The 25,643-nt window shown below is 40.8% G+C and overlaps 1 protein-coding gene across 1 annotated transcript in view; it reads left to right on the top strand.

The window, feature by feature from the left end:
• Positions 1-25,643, top strand: part of CCDC158 (coiled-coil domain containing 158) — a 115,760-nt gene that overhangs the window by 40,353 nt on the left and 49,764 nt on the right. Inside the window, exons 7-15 of the mRNA XM_043969649.1 lie at positions 384-460; positions 1,783-1,893; positions 2,621-2,735; positions 13,020-13,139; positions 14,678-14,875; positions 16,520-17,002; positions 18,751-18,940; positions 20,265-20,417; positions 22,937-23,049. Coding sequence (XP_043825584.1) covers positions 384-460; positions 1,783-1,893; positions 2,621-2,735; positions 13,020-13,139; positions 14,678-14,875; positions 16,520-17,002; positions 18,751-18,940; positions 20,265-20,417; positions 22,937-23,049 — 1,560 coding nt within the window. The remainder of the gene's footprint in view (positions 1-383; positions 461-1,782; positions 1,894-2,620; positions 2,736-13,019; positions 13,140-14,677; positions 14,876-16,519; positions 17,003-18,750; positions 18,941-20,264; positions 20,418-22,936; positions 23,050-25,643) is intronic.

Genomic DNA, 25,643 nt, shown 5'->3' on the forward strand with positions numbered 1-25,643 from the left:
GAGCAGAGTCAACTTTTTGTTTTGTTTTTATTTGATTTGATTTTTGTTTTGATTTTTAATTTTTCTCAATTACATGTAAAGATATTTTTTTGAGTTCCAAATTTTTCTCCCACCCTCCCTTTCCTCCCTGCTCCTGAAGCCAGCAAGCAATTTGATATAGGTTATACATTGCAGTCATGTTAAACATGTTTCTAAATTAATCTGAACAAAAGGAAAAAAACACAAGAAAGAATAAACAAGAACAATAACAAAAAAAGCAACAACAAAAGTGAAAATAGTCTGCTTCAGTCTGCATTAGATTCGGCTTTATTGATAACTTGAGTATCACTCGATCAAAGGTTTAGATGTGCTTCTTATGAACTCATCTCCATCTTTCAAAACAGGTAGAAGATCAGCTTGAGTCATTGAAAACTGAATCACAGAACAAAATAGAGCTCCTTCTTCAGCAGCATCAAGATAGGTAAGTCTCCTCCCTTGTTAGTTCAAGACACTGAGGCCCCTGGGAGTAGGTGGATGGGGTGCAGTAGACTGAGGGAGAGGGCTGGGCCTGGAGTCAGAAAGACCTCCCTGCCTCAGTCTGCTCAGCTATAAAACGGGGTAAGATAGGACCTACCTTCCCTGGGTTGTTGTGAGGATCAAATGACAATATTTGTAAGGTGCTTTACTAATCTTTTTGTTTGTTTTTGTTTTTTGTGGGGCAATGGGGGTTAAGAGACTTGTTCAGGGTCACACAGCTAGTAAGTGTTAAATATCTGAGGCCAGATTTGAACTCAGGTCCTCCTGACTCCAGGGCCAGTGCTCTATCCACTGTGCCACCTAGCTGCCCCTCGCTTTACTAATCTTAAAACGCTAAATAAATGCTAGTCATTTTATCATCATTGCATTCAAATCTCCATGTTTCTGGGGAGATTAGCAAAAAAGCAAAACAGAAGAGCAAGCTGTTTAGTCAATCAACCGCTAAGCATTTATTTAGCGCTTACTATGGGCTACGTCCTGTGGGTAGGAACATGAAAGAGAGGCCCTGCTTTCATGGGACTTCTGTCCGGGAAGATCAGACACATACACACATGGGAATACAAAATGTGTCGGCTGTGTGTAGGGGGGGACACTAGTGGATGAGGACTACCAGGAGGTCCCATTTGAGCCGAGCTTTGAGGGGAGGCAGAGGTGAGGAGAGACGGCATGCCAGGCCTGGGAGACAGTCTGGGCAAAGGCACAGAGAGAGGAGGTGAAGGGTTATGTATGCAGGAGCAGGAGCAGGCCAGTTTGGTGTAAGCTAAGAGTGTGTCGTGCACAATCACCCCGGAAAGGCGGCTGGAGCCCTCTCGGGGAGGATGTTAAATGCCAAAGAGAAAGCTTTGCTTTTGATCCTGTAGGCAGTAGGGGGCCGCAGGGAGGGAGGTGGTCAGAACCGGGTTCGAGCAATACCATCTGGACACTTCTGTGGAAGATGGACTGGAGGGGGCGGGGACTTGAGGCAGAGATATGGGGCCTGGGGGAGGCGGACTGCAGTGCTCCGGGCCTGATCATTTCCATTAAGCCAAGGGGCGCTTCAGGACCAGGATGGACTTGGAGCTCTCAGCTTGAGCTGTCCCCTCCTGGGAGGTCTGGAAGCTGTGGCTGGGGTGACGACTCTTTCATGAATAGTCTCTTCCAACTCTGATTCTGTGGCTCTGTCGCTTATAATAACATTTACAAGTACAGTTGCATCTATTTTTGGAAAAGCTTATGATCTGGTGAAATCTCCACACCCCAGCTCTGATCATTTCTCTTTCTTTACAGGATTGAACAGTTAATGAATGAGCATGAGCTTGAAGTAACTGGACTGAGTGAGAAGGCTAGCAGTGCACGGAGCCAAGCTAATAGCATCCAGAGCCAACTGGAAATCATTCAGTATGTGTCCTGGTGGCTTCATCTGAATTTGCAGTTAGCTTCTTTCTTGAGATTTCAATTCATGTCCCGCTCACCCTCTCTTAAGGGTCCAACCATGCCGTGGCATTTTTGGGGACTTTTTTTTTTTTTTTTTGGTGAGGCAATTGGGGTTAAGTGACTTGCCCAAGGTCACGCAGCTAGTAAGTGTTAAGTGTCTGAGGCCAGATTTGAACTCAGGTACTCCTGAATCCAGGGCTGGTGCTCTATCCACTGTGCCATCTAGCTGCCCCAGGGACTTTTGAAAAAACAGAAAACATGCTTTTATAGCTAGATATAGTTACATGTGCAGTGTTTTGTTCTGATCAGATTATTATTAGCCAAATTCTTGAGCTTCTTTAAATAAAAAAGCCACAGGATAAAAACCACATTTATTTATAACATTATTGAATATTATTAATATTATTGAATATTAATATTATTGGATATCATTAATATTATTGAAAATATATTATTAATATTATTGAAAATATATTATATTCAATAATATTATTGAAAATATATTATTATTATGAATATTACATGTTTTTTATTATAGATTATAATCCGAACTGAAGTTTCTAGTGAACATCTTGGGACAAATTATGTCAGGCAAACAGTTCTAGTTTTCAGTGGCTGTGGTCCCCTTAAGGTGTCACATTTGTTATTCTTAGACGGTGGTTTGCTTTTTATTTTTCTAAACCCTTCTTAGAGAACAAGCAAGGAATCAAAATTCAATGTATATGCGGCAGCTCAGTGAACTGGAATCTACTGTTTCTCAGCTGCGTTCTGAATTAAGAGAAGCCAAAAGGATGTATGAAGACAAGGTGAGTTTAGGTTTTGGCCTGATCCTTGAGGATATAGACTATCTCACATCAGTTCAGTTCTTTGTATTCCATGCAGTAAGATTGTAATTCAACATTAAAAGCCGTCTACACTTGGATTAAGAAGATACATTTTGTTCTGTTTACACACCACTTAGAAAAGATAGATACCGAGTTTTTAATTGAACTTCTTGTTCAAGATAACTTCACTCTCAGTTTAGATGACTGTCTAGCTTTGCATTTTGGAAGGAAGCCCCTGACCTGGGAAGTGAAGGAAAGGCTGGTAACCTCTCTCACCCCTTTGGAGAGTCTCTGCAGGAGAGGTGCCATCCCTTCATGGCCCAGCACATCCGTCCTTTTCTTTCTTTCTTTCCACACCAACCATTAGTCTGGGCCCAGAAAAGCAAGTCAACCTTAGTGTTACTCTTACTGTATCACAACTCATCTGAAGCTCTTTATCCTGTATAATTCTTGCATTTTTTAACCTCTTTTTGGAAAGTAATGAGTTAGGAGATTATTTTTTAAGTCTTCTCATAAATCCTTCATAATGATCCACTCAGTGCACAAGAGGCCTTCCTCTGTTTTTTAATATCTTAAAACAAAATTTTCCATTAGTAAAAGATAATTACAAGTAAAGTCAGTAATAATTCTTAATTAAAAGATAATTAAAAGTAAAGGTTAAGATACTACTCAAACCATTGGATAATACATTCCAAAGCCAAGTGTAAAACATTCAAAGATTTTCATCTATTTAAAAAAATTTTCTTTATACAACAACTTCCATTCATTAGTATACTTGATTAAGAGTTGGCTTAATTAGAGGTCAGGCTTCTGGTAAGCTTTAAAACTATGCAGAAAACCTGGAAGTGATGGGGGTGGGGGAAGAGAGGAGAGAGAAAGGGAGAAGCTTGACTAGGCCATGTATTAACTCACTAGGAGAACTCTCAGCCTGGTACTCAGAGCTTACTGACTTTATACATAATTCCAAAAACTTTGGTGACCTGATTTCTTTGACTACAGCAAATTTAAAAGCATTATAGAAGACTGACAACAGGGGTGGGAGTAGGGAGACTAAATAATAGGGAGACTGTTTTAACAGAACTAATGTACTTAATGGTGCCCCCCCAAATCATTAAGGAAAGGCTAAATTAAATTCCATATACTTTATTTAAGAAAGTAGAGAAATGTGAAATATATTTTAGAAAAATTTCATAAAATGATTTAAATGAAGGAATAGTTTAGTTCTTGAAGGAATACGTGTTAATAAATTGAGAAGTTAACTTAGGTGGAAAGCCCAGAAATGGGCATAACTGTTATATAAATTAAATTTCTATTTTTCCCGGGACATTTGCATAAATGAATAATTTTTCCTCATAAAAACTCCATGGTCCAAGTTGATAAAATTCCCAAGTATATGCCATTAATGACCTTCCTATTGTTCACATAAAGTGCTGTGTGATTCATACCTGTAAAGTAATAGTAGTCACCTGAAGCCATTTGCAAAGTCTTTGTAGATAGTCAGTAAATCACAAGACTCAAAAGTGTTCACTTCTCACAACTTTTAGCTGCTGTTCCTTCCCCTGGGAACATTGTTTGGAAAAGTGACTTCTGTATTAAGAAGCATCACTGGTGATTTACTAATAGTTGCACTTACGGTTTAAACTCTAGTGTTTTGATCCATTTTCAAATACATAAAAAGCCCCGGGGATTGAAGGAAACAGAACATTTATGTAGCACACCTCGCAATGGACATCTTTCTGATGACATGAACTCCTTAGAACAAAATACTTGTGATTCAGACAGCATTGATGGTGTGGACCCAAAGTCTGAGTGTCTACAGATGTTCAGGTATTTGGCATCCTACAGGAAAGATAAGTGAATGAATGACTTCATCTTTCACTCATCATCTGAAGAGTTTAGCAGCATGTAGACACAGTGATAGTCAAAACTCATATTATTTTCCTGGTTTTGATATGGTTCCACTGATTATCAATAACTCTGATAGAATATTAAATAGTAGATAGATTCCATATAAGTATAAGAAATCTAACTGAGGAAAGGAATATGTTATATTTTATCTTAATAAATCCTAATTTAGGTCACCAGTCTCTACAAATTTAGTGAACTATTAATATATATAAGGCATTACATAGCCTTCTCTCTAGTTAAAATAATTTAATCATCTGATTGACATCAAATTTACATGAAGAGGGTAATAAACTCTGATCAGAGAGAATTTTAATTTAGACTAAAATGCTTAAAAATATTTAAGTGGGGAGTTCTGTTTGAAATTTAACTTTGCATTCATAACTTTAGGTTACAATCAATCAATGCAGTGTTTCACTGGGCCTGGAGTTAGGAAGACCTGAGTTTAGATTCTGCCTCAGACATTTCCTGTGTCACCCTGGGCAAGTCATTTCATCTCTGTTTGCCTCCATTTCCTCACCTGTAAAGTGGGGATAATAATAGCACCTAGTTTCCAGGGTTCTCGTCAAGATCAAATGGGATATTTGCTAAGTGCTTCTTGTAGTGCCACACACCTATAAGGTACTTAATAAATGTCCATTCCAAGACAAATAGTCCCTGCTCTAACAGAGCCCTCCTCAATTTATATTTAGCATTGCTGTGTCACAAACTTCATGAAGGTCCATAGTAAGAAGTTTTATTTCAAATTATTCATATTTTAATATTTGTGATTATTGTAATGAGTAGAATTTCGGAATAACCGGAAAATCTATTTTCTTTTTACCCAGTCTTTCTCAACTTTTCTGTCCTTTGTACTTAGGAGTGATATGGCTTATAAAAATATTCAAGCCCATTTTTTTTTTTTGCTGTTTCATGGAAAGTAGAGTATGTGGGGTCTAGATACCAAAAAGAGCAATGAGGGAAGAGGAAGTAAAAGAGAAGCATCCTGTCAATGTGGAAAAATGAGACACAATGGATAGCATTAGTGGCACTGAAGGAAGCTGGTGTCCACTCAGTGGATGCTGTTAGATGGCAAAGGGCCCTGAGTTGTTTAGGGTTCTGACTCCCGCTGGGTGGGCTGAACCCCAGAAGAATGGACACTGGGGGTGGCTATCCAGGGCACCCCATCCTTGACCAGCCAGCAGGACCCTAGGAAGAGAGGGGTGACTGAGCTGGGAACATTTCTTTTGAAGCAAAAAATGGGATTTTCATATTGGTCAGAAAGTAAATTGTGTAATGAAACAACATTTTAGATGTAGCTTATCATTTATGAAAAATATCTTACTGTAATGCTTTTTTCCATTCTTTTCTATTTTAGGAGAACCTCCAGATCCCTTTTACGAATTTGGACCAGTAGAAGCTGTCACTATTGGCTCTGTAGTTTTGGCTTTACTCTTAACTTTCGCTTTTTGAAAACAAAAATAAATCATGATCTTGATCCTTAGTTTATTTTTTCCTACTTTAAAAGAAAATTGGGACTGCACTTGGTACTCACAAAGTGAGGATTTAGTAGCACTGGCTAGAGCTGTGGACAGGACAGGAAGACTCCTGGCACACTTGTGCCACAGTGACTTGGTGCTGACCCTCAGCATCCCTTCCTGCTCTGGGCCTGTGGCTTTTTTCATCCCAGACTTTAAAAGGAAAAAAAAAAAGATAATACGATTTGGTACGATTGGCCATGTCATTTTGAGATTATTGTAGGATTATTGTGAGGTCCCAGACTCATTTACCCAGTGATCCAAACTAAAATGCACACACATACCTAACAAATGCACACAGGCGCGCACACACACACACACACACACACATACACACACACACACACACACACAAACATACACGAACACACACAAACACCCACCCAAAAGCACCCAGAGGGTGAAAGGGAAAACCAGTGCTGCTATTTAAAAATAAAGAAAACCAAACCCTTTGAGAAGTCTTAGCGACCGACATCTATTCTGAACATGTAGAAAGGCTTTTCTTGACAGTGTTTTGACAGCTGTCACTATCAGCTCAGCTGCTATTTCAGTGGTTTTCCCTTTCACTCTCCATTAATTACCTTTTTTATTAAGTCAGAAAAATTGTAATTACCACCAAAAAGTGAAAGGTAAAAGCAAAGCTATAGCAGCTAAGTCCAGTTTTGACAACTCCAAAACAAACGTTCCTACAGGGGTCTGGAGGAACTTCTCGCCCCTCTCTGTGCCCAGGCAGAAAGCTAAGACTAGGCTGTGTCCTTACTGTGCTACCTCTGCCCAGCAGGCATACATGACGCCATGGTTACAGTCATCTAAAATGTATTCTTAAATGAAAATGATCAATAGAATATCCCTCCATAAACCTGTAATGCCAAATTCCAAAGCAAAAGTAGGTTGGCTCACTCTCATAGTCAGATGGACACTTGGCTGAGGGCACCAGTGATTTCTACCAGGTTAGTAGCAGATAATGTTCATTTGATTAAATTTTCTAACAGCAAACTGAGTCTTGGTTGGGAAGGCTAGACAAAAGGAAAGAACCTAGAAAAGAGCCAGCTTGCTTCTCTTATTTGAACACATATTCCTTCCTCCAACAAAACAAAATAGAAAACCCCAAATCAGAGAGGTCCAGGCAGATGCCTTGGCATTATTCTTATTTCTCCAGCAGAGATTCCTATATGTTGGTAATATTAATCCATATTAATCCCAGGCAGCCACTGAATCACAGAGTTTGAATCCCTGTATTTATGCCCCAAGATAAGGAGCTGATTTGAGAAAGGATTCCTTTTTGGTAGCTCTGAGAGTGGTAGTGGTCACATGGTGCAGTGAAAAGAGCTAGAGAACTCAGATCAAGATTCAAATCTGGGTTCAGATCCAGACTCTGACAGTGACCAGCTTGTGGGACCCTGGGCAAGTCAGTCCTACCCTCTGAGCTCCCCTTTTTGACCTCCAAAATGCATTTCATAATATTTGTGCTCCCTAGTTCATATCACAAGGTTGAGTGGAAATCATTTTGTGAACTTGGAAGTACAATTTAAATGTAAGTTGTTACTATCTGTATCATTTATCTCTTCCATTAGTCAATCACTGAAACATTTATCAAGCTCCTGCTATGCACCAGGCACTGTACCAAACACAGGGGATACAAAAAGAAGAAAAAGACAGTGCCTGCCCTCAAGGAACTCACAGTCTAACGGGGGAGACAGCGTGCAAACAAATATGTACCAAACAAATTATATGCAGGATGAACAGGAAGTAATTAGCAAAGGGAAGGCACTGGAATTAAGAGGAGTTGGGGAAGGCTTCCTCTTGGAGCTGAGATTTTAGTTGGGATTTAAAAGGAAGCCCACGAGGTCAGAAAGGAAGAAAAGCACCTCTTATAACAGCCTTCTCTATGTGAAGATAAATCAACAGGAGGCACGTGAATAAGAAGTCTATGTCCTGGTGGTCTTGGAATTATCAATGAAAATCAGATTTCCTCTGTACGTCAACATCAGCTTTCCAGGGGACATGCAACTTTAAAACATTTGAACATGTTTGTTTATTGTGAGAAATATGACTGTCAATATTTATGGTTGTGGCTTTGTAAATCTGGCACTCTTTATGAAAAAGTCACAGGACTGGGAGTTAGAAGATCTGATACTCCCATCACTGCTTCCGCATAGCTTTGGGCAAATCAGTAACTGAACTTGGATTTCAGAGCATTAATAAACTGTGCAACTCTATTGGAAATAGCTTGTCCAGAGGATAGTGTAAGACATCATAGATGTCCAAAACTACTTTCCTGGTTGATTACTGTCTATACTGGTGTTTCCCAGGCTAGGCTATACTATAGCGAGATATACAAATTCTCTACCTCAAATTTTCCCCAGATGGTGTTTCAGGAATTTCTAATGCCAACTTCACAGGGATGTGGTCAGCACATTTTCCCAAGAAAATGATATATGTTCTCACCATTGCAGGCCTAGGTTATTTCTATAGGGCCAGGTAATGAGGTAGAATTTGCTCTTGTTTAGTATGTGCAAAAATGAATGAATCACCCCACAGGCCACTGGGCAAGTGTCTGATTATCCTTGTGGAGTAATCTATTACTGTTCTGCTGGTCCAAACTTCAGTTTTGTTTAATGGGTACACACAAACACTCATATGTGTACATGCATATATATTCCATTCCAATAACTTAAATTCAGTCTTTTATTACGTGCCCACAGCATGCAAAAGCTTTGTGCTTCTGGGAATTCAAAGACTCACACAGTCCCATTCCTTCATAAGTAGGGGTGTCATACACATGGTCAGAATACACAGCCAGGCCCTCGGCACTTCTGGTGCCGGATGTAATGGGGAAATACATTCCTTGAAGGAAGGAAGACAAAGATTCAGAAAGGCAGATGAGAGGAAGGAGTACTTTCCAGGTCCCAGGAATGACCTGTGCTTGTTGAATGAATGCCTGTGTGTACAATGCATGGGGGGTGTGAGATGGGGTGTCCAGTTCTGCTGGAACAGAGGAGTCAGGGGAGCTTGGGCTTTCTCAGTGGGGAAACCACCAAAGGCTTCTGGGTAGGGGAATAAGAGACCTGGGCATTAGGAAGAACATCATGGCAGCATTGTTTTGGTAGATCATTCATCCTAATGAGGAGAGATAGAATGGACAGATACCAAACAGAGATGTGAGCTCACCAAACACTCAGTTTTAATGATTTGCTGGATTTAAAAGCAGACAACTGTCCAACAATAGCTCGTATGCCTCGTAGTGTTGCTATTCAGTAATCCCTTCTCATTCTCATTCAACCTCTGGGCACGTTCATCTCAGTGGGGGGTTGTTCCCTCCTGTCCCTCTGCTTCACTGGAAGGGCTGTAATAGGTGAGGAAGAGTCTTCCTGGTGGCCACTTTCACCAGCAGGAATCAGTAATCAAGGCAGTGGATGGACTGTTGAAGTAGAGAAGGAGGAGGAGGAGGTCACCCTGCTGGTCACTTGGTGACTACTGATTTAATTATTCTGTAAGCGAAGCTTTGTTGCTTCTCTGCTGCTGAACGACAAGTGCTGTCAGCACCTTCTCACTTTGGGACCCTGGGGCTAAGACTCAGACATTGCCCAGGTATAGCTCTGATTCAGTGTGCTAATGATCAGACTTCTGCTATCATCTGAGATGAACTATGGGAGCAAGTATTTTAACCAGAGAGACTTTTTTTTTTACCCAGAATATGTGGAACTACATAATTGAGTCTGGATACTTACTTGGAAATGAAATATGGCTTGCTCAATGAAATGCATTTTATTCCTTTGCTCTGAGTACTCCCGAAGTCATAACCATGAGTGTAGATTTCAATACATTTACTAATAAATATTATTGATTTTAGTGAAGGAAAAACAGCTTAGGTAGAGTGAATAAATCATTAGATGTTGATAGAAATATAAGAAGACTCTTAATTGATGATCTTCCTTGTTGTTTTTCCTTACTGGGGATATTAATTTCCATTAAGGTAACATTAGTCAATTTCAGGTTACTCATCTGTTCATTCAGCTTGTGGATTATCCATATGCCTTGTTTCTCTTCTCTCTTTAACTGGCAACCTTTTCTTTCCCCGTTTTTAATATTGTGACAAAGGCCAGAGAGTGCAAAGAAAACTAAATGAACCTGATATTTGTCAGTCTGTAAAAAAAAATAGTCAACAAAATTTAGAGAAAAAATAGACTGGCAAAAAGAAAGCTATGGATTTCATTTGTCTGTGTTTTTACAGTGGCATAATACCACAGATAATTAAGATGTGACTATATAATAGTTGTCAAAAATAATTTCATCATAATTAAACAGAATTTTAAAGTTGAAAGAGACTTTAAGGGTCATCTAGTCCAATTTCCTTGTTGGGAAAAAAAATCTTCATTGATATTCTTAGTATCCAAGGGCATTAGAAATTTTCCTTTAGCATCAAACTATTTCACTAGGCAAGAAACAGGTAAACAAAATTTTTTAATAAGTTTTCTTCTCTTCATGTAAATGAAAAATGAGGTCAACCAGGTGAATGATGGTTTTGCATGTTTTTGTTGTTGTTCTGTCCTTTTTAGTCATGTCTGACTCTTTTTGACCCCATTTGGGGTTTTCTTGGCAAAGATACTGGAATGTTTTGTCATTGCCTTCTCCAGCTCATTTTACAGATGAAGAAACTGAGGCAAACAGGGTTAAGTGACTTCCCCAGGTTCACACAGCTTGTAAGTGTCTGAGGCCAGATTTGAACTCATGAAGATGAACCTTCCTGACTCCAGTCCCCCAATGTCCCATTTTGCATATTTACTACATCATATTCAGAAGCTATGATACAACTATATACTACTGAAAATTATGGTTTCATAAATTAGTTCAATGAATCCCATTGTTATAATATGTACAGCTAAAAACGGAAATGAAGAATTGATCACTGGGAACAAAGAACATTATCACTTCCTTGATCCCAATACACTAAAATACAAAGAAAAAATGCTGAAAAGTGGCTGATAACAGTGGTGTAAGCTGACAGTCATAGCAAATAACACAAAAATCAACATTAAGATGGATCGAAGCTGCGTACAAATCGGTCAATGAGCTTATGTGGAAGCCTATTGACTAATTAGCATAATAACTAGGAAAATGTGGAAATTTGCAAAGATATGTTCCTCATCACTTGCAGTACTGAACACAGGCATATCCGATAATGAACTAACTTGTTAATACCATAGGTTGGGTTATACAGACAATCTCATTTCCTCCATTCTTTGGTACACTCATTTTATTCTCATATCTATATGTCTCTATGGCTGGAGAGATTGGCCTGGTGGCAGGACTTCACGTGGGAGTTTAGGAAGACTAGGATTTCCATGCTATAAGAAATCTGTTCTTAATCTTTCTCTCTTTATTATATCTTTTAATAAACCCTTAAAAGCCTAAATTCTTGGTGAATTTATCAGTGATTTTAGCCAGTTTCTCCTCCCCCCCCCAAACTGGGGGTGGGGGACAGATTAGAACCCACATTTAGATTTTTAAACAACATATAGACAAATGGAAGATTAGATTATGTGGTTCTTCTAATCCATAGGGACATACTAAAGCTTCGATGCTCACCAGTTTAATGTTGTCTTGCACAGTAAACATTTTTTTTTTCCTTATTCATTATAAAAATCTTTGCTATGAGAGAAAGGTCTATTGACTTGAGTCACTCAACCTACATTCAACCTAGAGGGAAAGTTATATCCACAATGAGTGTGAAAAATAATCTTGCTATTTCAGGCTTGGACAGCTAGATCTGACTGATTGTAGCTTTTGGAAATTGGAAGGACAGCTGTTATACAGCTCACATTCCAGATAAATTATCACCTGAATTTGATTAACAGTGTGCTCTTCTCCTCATGCCCCTTTGTGCTTACAAGTCTGGCTATCTATATAGACTGACTTTAAAATAATAGCTACTAGAAAAATTAAACCTTAAAAGAAGACTAAGAGGGAAAAACATTACTTTTAGACTAATTCAAATAACACTTCAGTTGAAGACAACATTTTAAAATCTTTTACTATTTGTTGACTTGATATTAATCCATATACAATATTCTAAAACAAAATATCTTTTTTAAGCAAAATTTTATTTAAGTCCCCTTTAAGGTAACCATATCACCTAAAAATATGCAAATGAGAGCCAGATATGCTATATATTGACTGAAATACCTGATACTGTCAAACTATTTTTCAATGCTGGTTGGTTTTACAGTTCAGAGCAGTAAATAAATCTACATATCAAAGTATATAGTATGTCTAAGCCTGAGCACTTGAGATGCAATGAGCCTCAGTCCTCTGAGAACTGGTAAGGATTCTAGACTTCCCTGAGGTTAGCCCAAACTATTTCCTAAGAAGGCTGACTCTTTATTATTATTTGCCCAAAAGTATTTCCTAGGGACTTCCCTTCAGAGCCTACAAATTATTGGACTTTGATGAAGGTATTTTTGGCCTTCCCTAGTAGTCACTGTGGCTTGTGTTGAAAATGTTCAGCTGTTTTGAGGTCTGGCTATGGCTTCTACCTTGGCCAGAGTATGGAATGTGACTTTTCATCTTGATCCCCACTATGGAATTGCTAGGAGTAGGAACTGGGTGTTCTTTCCTGAAACTTCTAGTGCCGGAGGGGAAGTGTTTGTCATCTAAGTCATGTGCCTACAATTGTAGGTTGTATCACTAAACCCAGGGGGAAACTTTACAAGGAGTTTAAGGAACACTTGGCTCTGGCTTTTTCACCTTGTTCAAAGGACAAACCAGTGATGACTTTGCTTTATTTTTTTTCTATTAGTCACTGAGGCAATAAGATCCTAATTCTCTTGTGCTCACCCTTTAGATAGAAGATCTTGAGAAGCAGTTAGTCCTGGCCAACTCAGAGCTGACAGAGGCCCGCACTGAGCGTGACCAGTTCAGTCAGGAATCTGGAAATCTGGACGACCAACTTCAGAAGCTGCTGGTAGGACTGTGTGCCTAAGACAGGAACTACGAAAAAAGATTTGAAGGATTGTTTTTTTCAAATGTCAGTGCAATTTGCCGCATAACTATATTTATTAGCATTCAAAAAAGTCTAAATAGCGGTGTTTGATGTATTGTGCCTGTTGGTTGTTGGTGTGAAAACAGACATTTTTTAAAAAATAAAAGTATTTTATGATTTTCCAGTTACATGTAGAGATAGTTTTCAACATTTGTTTATATAAGATTTCCAATTTCCAATTTTTCTCCCTCCCTTCCCTCCCTCTCCCCTCCCCTAGGCAGCAGGTAATCTGATATAGGTTATATATATATATATATATATATATATATATATATATATATATATTTCTGCATCAGTCATGATATAAGAAAAGGATCAGAGCAAAAAGGAAAAACCTCAAAAAAGAAAAACAGCCCCCAAAACAAAAGAAATAGTATGGTCCAATCAGCATCCATATTCCACAGTTCCTTTTTTTTTTTTTCTGGATTTGGAGAGGCTTTTCCATCATGAGTCCTTTGGAACTTTCTTGTACCGTTGGATTGGTGAGAAGAATCTAGTACGCAGACATTTTCTAGGTAGTGATTCTGATTTTAAGTACATAAAATTTCAAATTGAACCTATTTGCTATCTTCACATTTTATAGTTGGCACTGCTTATGTAGGGGCTAGGAAAGAAAATCTTTCTAGATAATATAGAGGGGCAAAAGCCAGTGTTCAATATAAAGTCAAACCATCCCAAACTGCAAACAAATAGGTTAGCTATACACTTGATGCTGCTGAAAGGAAATGTTGGCATACATATAAAAGAACTAACACTTCCTCACACTAGCGACTGCCACTCTAGCCACTACCTGCTTTTGGTGGTGTTGTAGGCTTGAGGAAGGCCAGGCCACTCTGGGCAGCTCCAGCACTGCTCCTGGGCAGAGGGAGGCCGAAGTGTGATGCACACAGAGACCCAGAGGTTGGCAAAGCTGGAGCCCACAGGACTCATGGAGATCTGCTTCAATTCCACCCCACCCCATCCCTTGTGCTAGACAGCCCTGTGAGCTAATATCAATGTGACTTAGACTTTTTTACAATTCTGGGGAGGTTTGATGTGGAAAATAGCTATGGTAATTACCAACTTAAATGCAAGCTTTGTTTTTTAGTACCTAGTAAGATGCGAAATGGCTAAGCTTCCAACAGGCCTCCTGATGGTCAGAGTAGTACTTTGTACTGACCTTAACATAACCCAAGAATATGATATTGTCACATCAGCCTTCTTGCTGTATATTAATTTTGTCTTAAAAAACCAGAAAACAATACACTAGTCTTGTTTTGGGGGACTTCTAAAAGAATTCAAGCTTTCTTTTTTCAGACAGTTGGTAACAAATCAGATACCCAAATCAAGCTGGAATGACAAATGAGCCAATGCAAAAGGTTTTTTTGAGTCTCATGAACGTTCTGTTGGGTGGTAAATAGAAGTGTAAATTTGCTTAATTTGATCGTGAGCTCAAAGAAGCCATTCCTCCCTTCTTGTAGGCTGATTTGCATAAAAGAGAAAAGGAGCTGAGTTTGGAGAAGGAGCAGAACAAGAGGCTTTGGGACAGAGACACTGGCAACAGCATCACCATCGACCACCTGCGCCGGGAGCTGGATGACCGGAATATGGAGGTGCAGCGTCTGGAAACACTAGTGAAAACCATGAAGACTGAGTGCCAAGGGCAGATGGAGCGCCAGGTGAGGGCATGGAGGCGTGGCTGCCCGGCCTTCCTTCTGCAGGAGAGCTCTTTATCTGGTGTGAGAAGAACTCGGGCCTTTTATTTCTTGACTCTTATTGTGGTCATGGGGGCACCGCTGACCAACAGATCTTCTTGCCTAGAGCATTCTCTTTTGAGAGGGTTAGGGTTATGCCCTTGATTGCCAAGCTAACTCTCACCACCAAGCCCGTCCAGAGCCTTAGAGGCCTCTGTTCCGAGCCCCGTCTGAGCAGATGTCTCTGAGCCTGTCCTCGGAGGCCGTGCCCCACTCCACTTCTGTAAAGCTCAGAGTTAGGCAGTGTCCCCACAGCTTCCCCCGTGATTCTTCGTTCTGTTCTCGGAAGCAAAGCAAACCAAACTGAATCTCTTTTCTACCAGAGAGCCCTTTAAGAACTTGAAGACGGTATAATATTCTCCCATCCTCCCCAACTCCATGGCTTCTCTAAGCTCAATGTCAGTAGTTCCTTCGGTGAATCCTCCCTAGACCTGGTCTTCATCCCCATTGTCTGGCTCCGCAATGTGGCACCCAGAACTGAGCACAGGAGTCCAGAAATGGTCGTGACCAAGGCAGAGTACATACACCAGGGCTACCGGACCTTCCTGGTCCCCACACTGACTATGGTGCCTCTCTTAATGCAGCTGAACTTTTAAAGCATTGCTCTTGACTCATATTGAACTTGCAGTCTAATGGAAAATCCCAGATCTTTTTTTTTTTTTCCCATGAACTTCCATCTGGTCACATCTCCCATATTTGTACTTGTAATGCTGATTTTTGTTTATCAGAGGGCGAGGTTTATCTCTCTTAAACTCCGTGTTATTAGAGTCAGCTTAATGTTCTAGCCTATTCAGGTCCTTTCATACCGTGACTTTACCATTCATTGCATTAGCTTATCCTTAAAAGCTTGTTATCTGTAAATTTGACAAGCATTCCATGTCTGGTTTGGTTTCAGTCACTGTGAAAATATTAAACAGCATAGATACCTGGGGCATGACTCCGGAGGTCTCCGTCCAAGTTGACAAGGAGCTAATAAAGGCTGCTCTTTGGGTAGGCCATTCAATCTGACTCTCTTGCCTCCACGCATTTCCACACTTTTCACAATAATAGCATGAGACACTGAGTGGAATAGTTTGTTAAGCTCCAGATAAACTCTATCTGTACCATTCCTCTGATCTCTGAGGCCAGTGGCCCTTTAACAAATGGTCTGTTTGTCAGGCAAGGCTTGATGGGAAGCCAGGTAGGCTCTTTGTGATCACCGCTTCTTTTTCTAGAAGCTCACTCAACACCTCTTTAATAACACGTTCTAGAATTTTTCCTGAAGTTCCAATTGGCCTCCACAAGTTCCTCAGAGGAAAGGAACCTTCCCAGCCTTCCACCCTGGAACAACAGCGAATCGCCCCTTGCTATGCCCTCTCCAGCCTCCTGCCAACATCTTGTCCCGCTGATGTGTGCCAGACTTCTCTTCTGCCTCTGAGTTCAGCCTTGGAAGTGAATAGAGTTTGGTTGTTTCACACTCGAGCTAATTCGTTAGTTTACTCCCACAGACACATCCTCCTTTGCCATGGTGCCTGCATCTACTAGTAACTCTTCCAAACCCATGAGGCTCTCTTTTCTGTCCACCTTCAGATGGCAGCAATTCAGGGAAAGAACGAAAGCCTAGAGAAAGTGTCTTCCTTGACCGCTCAGCTGGAATCTACCAAAGAGATGCTTCGCAAAGTCGTGGAAGAATTGACTGCTAAGAAGATGACCCTGGAAAGTTCTGAGAGGACCGTGTCCGACCTGACGCTTTCTCTGCAGGAGAAAGAGCGAGCCATTGAGGCGACCAATGCGGAGATCACCAAGCTCCGTTCTAGGGTTGACTTAAAGCTACAGGAGCTCCAGCACCTAAAAACCGAAGGGGACCACCTCCGGAATGTGCAGTCGGAGTGCGAGGCCCTCAAGCTGCAGATGGTGGAGAAGGACAAGGTGATTGAGATCTTGCGCCAACAGATCGAGAACATGACCCAGCTGGTGGGCCAGCACGGGCGTACTGCTGGGGCTATGCAGGTAGAAAAAACTCAGCTGGAGAAAGAGATCAATGATCGGAAGCTGGAACTACAAGAATTCAAGGTACGTGAAGGTCTTCAGGAGCTGAGCTTCTGAAAGCCTGCTTATTCTGTTCCATTAAAATTGTTTCCTGGGCAGCTAGGTGGCTCAATGGATAGGGCACCGGCCCTGGATTCAGGAGGACCTCAGTTCAAATCCAGCCTCAGATACTTGACAGGTATTAGCTGTGTGACCCTGGGCAAGTCACTTAACCCTCATTGCCCCATTTAAAAAAATTTGTTTCCTGAGTCCATTTTTGAGCAGTGGAAACATAAAGTAAGAAAACTAGATAGTATAATGCACCAGTATGTCTGACTGTGTAGATGTGGGGTTTGAGAACTTAAAAAAAATTTTTTTTAATAACTGTATTTCAACCAAAGTGGTTTCTTTGATAACTCTCTGCATTTTATTTTATGCATTTAAGAATGATTCTGATTGGTGGCCTGTGGTTTTCACCAGATTGCCAAAGGACCCACAAAAATGGTGAAGAATTCTGCCTTCAGTTGTAGAGTACTATTGAAAGTTCTCTGGATAAAGCACTGGCTCTGGATTCAGGAGGACCTGAGTTCAAATCCGGCCTCAGAAACTTGACACTTACTAGCTGTGTGATGCTGGGCAAGTCACTTGACCTTCATTGCCTACAAAGAAAAAAGAAAAAAAAAGAGAAAGTTCTCAGGCAGGGTATGATGTGAGGAAGTTTCATATTTATGAAGCTTCTTAAAAATTAGTAGGATGGAGTAGCAGGGAGACAAGCTTAGGAGGCAGCTGCACTGACCTCAGTGGGAAGTGATAGGAGCCTGAAGTGGGGTGCTGGTGTGAGTGGGTGTGGAAGGGAGCTGGCCCGCACAAGAATTATGAGATAGGAAGACTAGGATTTGATGACCGGTCGGATACAAGGAGTGAGGGGAAAGGGAATGGAGGCCAGAGAAGACTCTGAAGTTTTGCATGTGGGGAACTGGGCAAAGGACGGTCCCCCCAGCAGAAGTCAGGAGTCAGGAAGGGACACACTGTGAGGAGTTAGGTCAGTCCTGGGCATCTTTCTGTTTAACTGGAGGAGAAACTCCACTGCCTAGACACAGAGAGGCCTAGCATGGGACTCCAAACGTGGGGCCGCGGTTTCCAAATTCATAACCCTAAGAAGAGAGCTGAAGAGACCAGAGGTCATCTCTGTGTGCCAGCCCCTTCATTTTACCAGTAAGCAAACTGAGGTGCAGCATCAGAGGTGGGGTTTGGAAAGAGTTCTCTGATGCCAGATCCATTGGTTTCTTCACTGTGCTTTCATCTGCTGGTATCTGCCTCTTTTGCTGCTGAAGGAGCTAGAAGGGACAAGACTGGTTCTGCGTCTAGTCATGTCCCCTGTAGCAGTTTGTTAAGGGTTGGTTTTCTTTTTTTTTTTGACATGGACTTCCTTTTCTTTTAATTTTATCCATTCCCTTAATGCTTTAAATAAGGTTAAATAAGGCAGCTTGGCGGCACTGTGGATAGAGTACTGACCCTGGAGTCAGTAGGACCTGAGTTCAAATGCAGCCTCAGACACTTATTAGCCATGTGACCCTGGGCAAGTCACTTAAACCTGTTTGCCTCAGTTCCTCATCTGTTAAATGTGATGGAGAAGCAAGTGGCAAAACACTCCAGTATCTTTGCCAAGAAAACCCCAAATAGGGTCACAAAGAGTCGGCCATGACTAAGATGACTCAACAATAATGTTATTATAAATGCACATATGCATGGGTATATGTTTCTGAATCCTTTGTTTTGACTCATACGATTAGATTATAAAAGACAAGAAAGATTCAAAAATACGTGAGCTCGAAGCTCGGCTAAGTGACTTGGAACTTGAAAAGGTGAAGCTGGTGAATACTGGATCTGAACGGCTCCGTGCAGTGAAGGACATGAAACAGGAGAGAGACCAACTCCTAGCTGAGGTGAAAAATAGTCGGAACGAGCTCTCCAGTCTTTCAGGTATGGTGCCCCTTGGGCCTGCCCGCTAGGCTGAGCCAAGACTGCTCTACCTCCTGACACTGAATGTGCCTCTGAGGATCAGGGCAAACAGAACACATAACTGGTTTTCAGCTTTGGCGAAAACATCAATACCAATAGTCATGTAGTCCCAATGGGCGGTGATATGGAGGACTGAGCTAATGATGGGAACCCAGGGTGTTTTCCATGCATTCCTGTCTTATACTCACCACATTTTAACTTCATTCAGAAGCCTCAGCCAATAAAATTTAGTACTCAGTTGACAAGAATAAAAGAAAAAAAACCCTCATGCCTAGTGAGTTCTACAATTTCATTAATGGTTTATTAATAGTGAAGCAACAAGTGGAACAAGTCTTTTGGAAATGCCTTGAAAGGAAAGCCCTAGGATCCTTAATTGAGAAAAGAGAAATAACTCTATAATATAATATAATATAATATAATATAATATAATATAATATAATATAATATAATATAATATAATATAATATAATATAATATAATATAATATAATATAAGTATCCCTTGTATCTCTTACAATGTGCATGTAAACTAAGTCGTATTTAGGGGAACCTATAGTTTGGAGCCATTATCTTCTTTTTTTTTTTTTTTTTTTTTTTTTTTTTGGTGAGGCAATTGGGGTTAAGTGACTTGCCCAGGGTCACACAGCTAGTAAGTGTGTGTTAAGTGTCTGAGGCCGGATTTGAACTCAGGTACTCCTGACTCCAGGGCCGGTGCTCTTATCCACTTCGCCACCTAGCTGCCCCCATTATCTTCTTAAGAGTCCTCTTTATAAAGCCGAGAAACCTTTTGTTGTTATGTGTATGTTGGGTAAATCCAATGTTCTCTCCTTTTCACTCCATCTTTCACTCGTCCCCTCTCCTGACACCTACTAATGAGGCCTAGACTTATTGGTCATGGAGTGATTTCTGCCAATCAATGTCTTATGAGACAGGCTAAATATTAGTTCATTAGGGTTTTTGTTTTGTTTTGTTTTGCCTTTTGGTGATCCCTACCTTAAGAGAGGACCTCCAGGAATGCATTGTGTCTGAGAGCACGGAACTAATAGCTTCATTGGCTTTCCCAAATTTATGTAACCCTTTGTACCAAATTCGCATTCGGTCAATTTTAATAACCTGAGAATTGTTTGCAATCTTTTGTTCCCTGCCGTGAGTTACAAAAAATAATTTCCCTTAATCTGAAAGCAAGTACATGTGACAGATCTTCTTTCATTAGCTGTGATAAAGATACATTTATGACAATGGGAAAGAATAGGTCAACTTGAGTTAATTGGTATTATATTGTGCAGAGGACTATGAAGTTTTAAAAAGAAATTATCGGAACAAAAGTGAAGAGATGGAATGTACCACAAACAAGCTGAAAATGCAATTGAAATCTGCACAGGCTGAGCTGGAACAAACGAGAAATACTTTAAAGACAATGGAAGGATCTGATGGCCATGGTATGCTATAGACAACAGATTCTTTTCTTTCTTTTCTTCTGCTTTTGATCTGATAATAAGCTATGGTTAAAAGAGAAGAGCAAGAGAATTTCTGAAGGGCTCTTCCCAACTTCTTTATTCAGATGAGATACAAATCCTTAGTAAATTGATCTACCTAATAGTTCCTACAAGTTGTATTACCCCAAATAAGAAGTGCCTCCCCGATCCCGCCATTGCTTCCAGGCACTCAGACACATAGGAACTGGTGAGGCCCCATGAGGGGGCCTAAGGGTGAAGGACAGGGGTCCTGACAGGGCAGGGCTTCCCCTCCTTCTGAGCAGGGAGCAGCCACGCCTAGAGTAGAGACACCTTCCTTCTTCTGGTATTGTGTCAAGAAAACCAAACCTGTGACAGACAGAACGCTGGGCCCTGAGTCAAGAGGCACGAGTCTGAATACGGTAATGCCCATGGGCATGTCTGAGCCTCAGCTTCATCTTCAAATGGGGAGAATAAGAGCACTTGCCTTATCCAACAACCTCATGGAGCTGTTGTGAGGTGAGATTTACAGGTTATTATACAAACATCAGCTCCTGTTAACAGTGTCATGACTGTTTCTGACATCTCCCAGTTCTTTATATAGAAAAGAACTAGACGTGAATATAACAAGTTAAAACGAATGTACAACACCTTTCCGATTACCCATGTGTGCATTGTGACCGCTGTGAGCTCCATGCAAGTTGAGGAGCTGGGGCCACAAGTGGTGAGACCCAAGCCCTAGAAGTACAGCTGCTGACATGACCCATGATTATTAAGGGCAAGGCAGCAGGATGGGGTGGTGAGCACGAGGACCCCTCGCACTGGGGCATCTCTTCCCAGACCTTCCTTTTCCTCACCCCAATTCTGCCTGGTCTGTTCAAGTGAGAGGATTGGCCTGGAGAGGAATCGTTTGGTTCGTGTAACTGCATCAGGACCTATATGTCTGGGAAGCACACATAGTGGTCAAACTAGACCCAGCTCAGTCAAGTACAAGTTTTCTGTTTCTCATCCATTTCTGGCCACACACCATCCACAGTACCAATTAACGAAGGTACCCCACGTTTATTAAGTGCCTTTAAAAAATCCAGCACATGGTATTTAAAGAGCCACAAGCCAGGACCCTTCTTTTGCTTTTGAAGGGTCATTTTTTAGCTTATTTTTCCTTAGCTCCCGGTTGGATTGTACCTGAGTTTTCTTGTAGGCAAAGCAAGCACTATTTTAAAGGCCCTCCCTCTGACTCCTGTACTGGCTCGTGCTGCTTACTGTTTATAAAGATGCTTCCAGAATGAAGATCCCCAGGGTGTGAGAAGGGTCAGGCCCAGTTTTCCTCCCGACACTCCTCATTTTACACTGTCATAGGCACGAAAGGCTTACGCTGGGGATTGATCTTCATTGTACCCTCATGACTGCAGGACGTTCCAGTCACGTGACGGTACACAGCCGAGTGACAGCCGAGTGTCTATAATGTCATTGGAACCTTAAGACACATACAGAACATCGGCATAGACCTCTTACATGATCCAGAGAATCACCTTGGTGAACAATGACATGGGATCCTTTGATGTCTGTGTGTGTGGCCATCACCTTGAATCTGATCATCGTTCTTTTTTTTCTTCCATGGGATAATGAGGGTTAAGTGACTTGCCCAGGGTCACACAGCGAGTGTCAAGTGTCTGAAGCCAGATTTGAACTCAGGTCCTCCTGAATCCAGAGCTGGTGCTTAATCCACTGCACCACCTAGCTGTCCCCTCTGATCATTGTTCTTAACCCAGTTCTGTAAGGAAAGCTGACACCAGGGGAAAAGTTTAGGTCATTGTACAGTTTACAAGGCAGCTACGTTCCATGGGACCAAAGAAGCTCATTACTTTGGCCAAACCAAAGCTACAGAGGGTGGTGGTGGGATTTTCCCTCTCTACAGCCATTGGGAAACCATTCCTTCCTAGAGGCATCTGTGTGGTGCCGGGTCTGGAATCAGGAAGACATGAGTTCAAATTCATCTTCAGATAATTACTAACTTTCTGTGACCCTGGGCAAATCATTTAACCTCTGCTCACTTCAGTTTCCTCATCTGTGAAAATGGGAATAATAACATTTGTAAAGCACTTAGCATAACACAGTCAGTGCTTCATAAATGCTTGTTTCCTTCCTTCTTTCTCTTCCTGCCACCCCTCCCCACGGAGACCCTATTGATTTATTTTTATTTTATTTTATATTAGGTGGGGCAATGAGGGTTAAGTGACTTGCCCAAGGTCACATAGCTAGTAAGTGTCAAGTGTCTGAGGCCAGATTTGAATTCAAGTCCTCCTGAATCCAGGGGCAGTGCTTTATCCACTGCGTCACCTAGCTGCCCATAACCCTATTGATTTATAATCCCAAGGAACTCCAAAATCCGTGTGGACTTTGTAAATTTAGTATAGTTTGCGATGGAGAGTGGTTTTAAAGAAACCAACTGCTTAACGAGAATGTTCATCGATAAGTAAGCACTTGGCGCTTTCTTTTTACAGCCATGAAAGTTGCAATGGGAATGCAGAAGCAAATCACTGCCAAAAGAGGCCAGATAGACGCCCTGCAGAGCAAGATCCAGTTCCTGGAGGAAGCCATGACAAACGCATCTAAGGTGAAGCGAGATCTCAAAGTAGACGCCGTCACACCCACCCTCAGGAAGAATAAGCACCTTTTACATTCTAGAAAACTTGTGTTTCTGGAGCTGCGTTATCCTAAGTATTTCCTGACCTCGATGCAGAAAAGAAAAGCACACTTTGTAGGGAGCAGGGATCCATTTCATTAGGGGCAAAAGCAGGAAGAGTTGTACTGCATTTAGAGATTGGACTGGTCCTGCGAGGCCCCACAAATCCTGGGGTGTTGTTTCATAATCTTTAATGAAGTCACTGCTGGTTTCTGTGACCTCATTCCTTAGGGTTACATTATTTAGTTCACAATTTAAAATTTATTTTTCCAAGGCCCTTTATCAAATGCAATTTTTATTGCATTATGATCTGAAAAGGATGCATTTAACATTTCTTATTTCCTGCATTTGTTCATGAGTTTTTTTATGCCCTGATATAGCGTCAGTTTTTGTGAAGGTGCCGTGGATAGCTGAGAACAGAAGTATATTCCTTTCTATTCTTATTTAGTTTTCTCCAGAAGTCTATCATATGTAACTTTTCTAAAATTCTATTCCTCTCCTTAACTTCTTTATTTTCTGTTTAGATTTATCTGGGAGGGATAAATTGAGGTTCCCCACTAGTTAGTCTTACTATTTCCTCTTCTAATTCTTTTTGCTTCTGACCATTGCCTCCCTTAATCTTCCCATTTGACAATGTAAACGGCTTAACCGTATTCATTTCTTTGTGATTTTTCATTTCTCTTGAGTCTTGTGTTTGAATGTGAGATTTTCTATTCAGCTCTAGTTTAATCAGGAATGCTTGAAAATCCTCTTATTTCATTAAAAATCCATTTCCCTGCCCCCCCCAGTATTATTACCAAGTTTTAATTGGTAAGTTATTCTTTGTTACAATTCTAGCTCCTTCGTCTTCCAAAATACCATATTCCAAGCCCTCCACTCCTTTAATCTAAAAGCTGATAAGTCTTATGTGAGCCTAACTGTGGCTACATGATATTTGAATGTTGTTGTTTTTTCTGGCTACTTGAAATATCTTCTTGACCTTAACCTTGGAATTTGGTTATAATATTCCTGGGAATTTTCATTTTGGGATCTTTTTCAGGGGGTGATCAGTGGTTTATTTTGATTTCTGTTTTACCCTTCCGTCCTAAGATATCACGGGAGTTTTCCTTTATAAGTTTTGAAACATGATGTCTAGCTTCCTTTTTTTGATCATGGCTTTCAGGTCGTGCAATAATACTTAAATGATCTCTTTGTGACCTATTTTTCAGATCAGTTGTTTTTCCAATGAGATATTTCACATTTTCTTCCATTTTTTTCATTCTTTTGACTGTTTTATTGATTCTTGTTGTATCTTGAGATCATTAATCTTCCACTTGACCAATTCTAATTTTTAAGGAATTATTTTCTTCAGTGAGCTTTTGTTCCTAGGAAGAAGAAGCACACTGCTATCTTATTTCATCAGAGTATTGGAAAACATTGACATGTCATACTTAGTGCTTTTAGGAATTGAGTCTTACGTAATATAATTCAACTCAGTTCAGCAATTTTTATTAAACACCCACTATATGTAAAGCACAGTATTATGTCTTGGGAATTGAAAGACAAAAATGAAATGGTTCCTTCTCTCACAGAGGGAATGTTTTACTAAGGATCCCACCATGGACATTGATGAATAAATGCAAAGTATATATAAAGTGATCAGTGGTTTCTGACTACGAGATAATTTAGGGGTCGGGTAAAGCACTACAATCTAGTTTTAGGAAGATCAGCAAAGGCCTAATCAAAGGAAATAAACATTTATAGATCACCTACTATGTGCTGAGCACTTTACACTTATTTCCTCATTTGATACTTACCACAACCCAGGGAGGTAGGTGCTGTTATCATCCCAATTTTACAGTTGAAGAAACTGAGGTAAACAGAAGTTAAGTGACTTGTCAGGATCATACAGCCATTGAGTGTATGAGGCTGGATTTGAACTCAGGTCTTCCTGACTCCAGCCCCAGCTCTTCATGCCCTGTACCATCAGCTCAGTCAATCAATCACCAAGCATTTTTCCCATTCTTTTTTTGTTTTGGTTGGTTTTTTGGCAGGTCAGTGAAGGTTAAGTGACCTGCCCAGGGTCACACAGCCAGTAAGTGTTAAGTGTCTGAGGCTGGATTTGAACTCAGGTCCTCCTGACTCCAGGGCCGGTGCTCTATCCACTGCGCCACCTAGCTGCCCCAGCACTGTCCTATGGCAATGGTGAGGAGGGTGGAGTGGAGAGTAAAGACCAGCTAGGACACTTTGGGATGGATGCAAAAGATGATAGATGGAGGAACACACACACACACACACACACACACACACACACACACACACCAGCGACTGTTGGCTCACTCTTTGTTATGACAAAAAAACCTTGAAAATGTTATCTGAGTGTCTTTTAGATCTGCATCCTTCTGACATGAAATGAGGATGGGGGGGTTGAGAAAGCAAGACTGCTGTTAGCACAGAGCAAATAGGGTACACAAGTGTAAGATACAAAGACCAAAGGAGGAGAAACAATAAAAATAAGACATTAAAATTATATTAGAAATCACACT

The sequence above is a fragment of the Dromiciops gliroides genome, chromosome 6 (genome assembly GCF_019393635.1).
Source record: "Dromiciops gliroides isolate mDroGli1 chromosome 6, mDroGli1.pri, whole genome shotgun sequence".
NCBI classification, from domain to species: domain Eukaryota; kingdom Metazoa; phylum Chordata; class Mammalia; order Microbiotheria; family Microbiotheriidae; genus Dromiciops; species Dromiciops gliroides.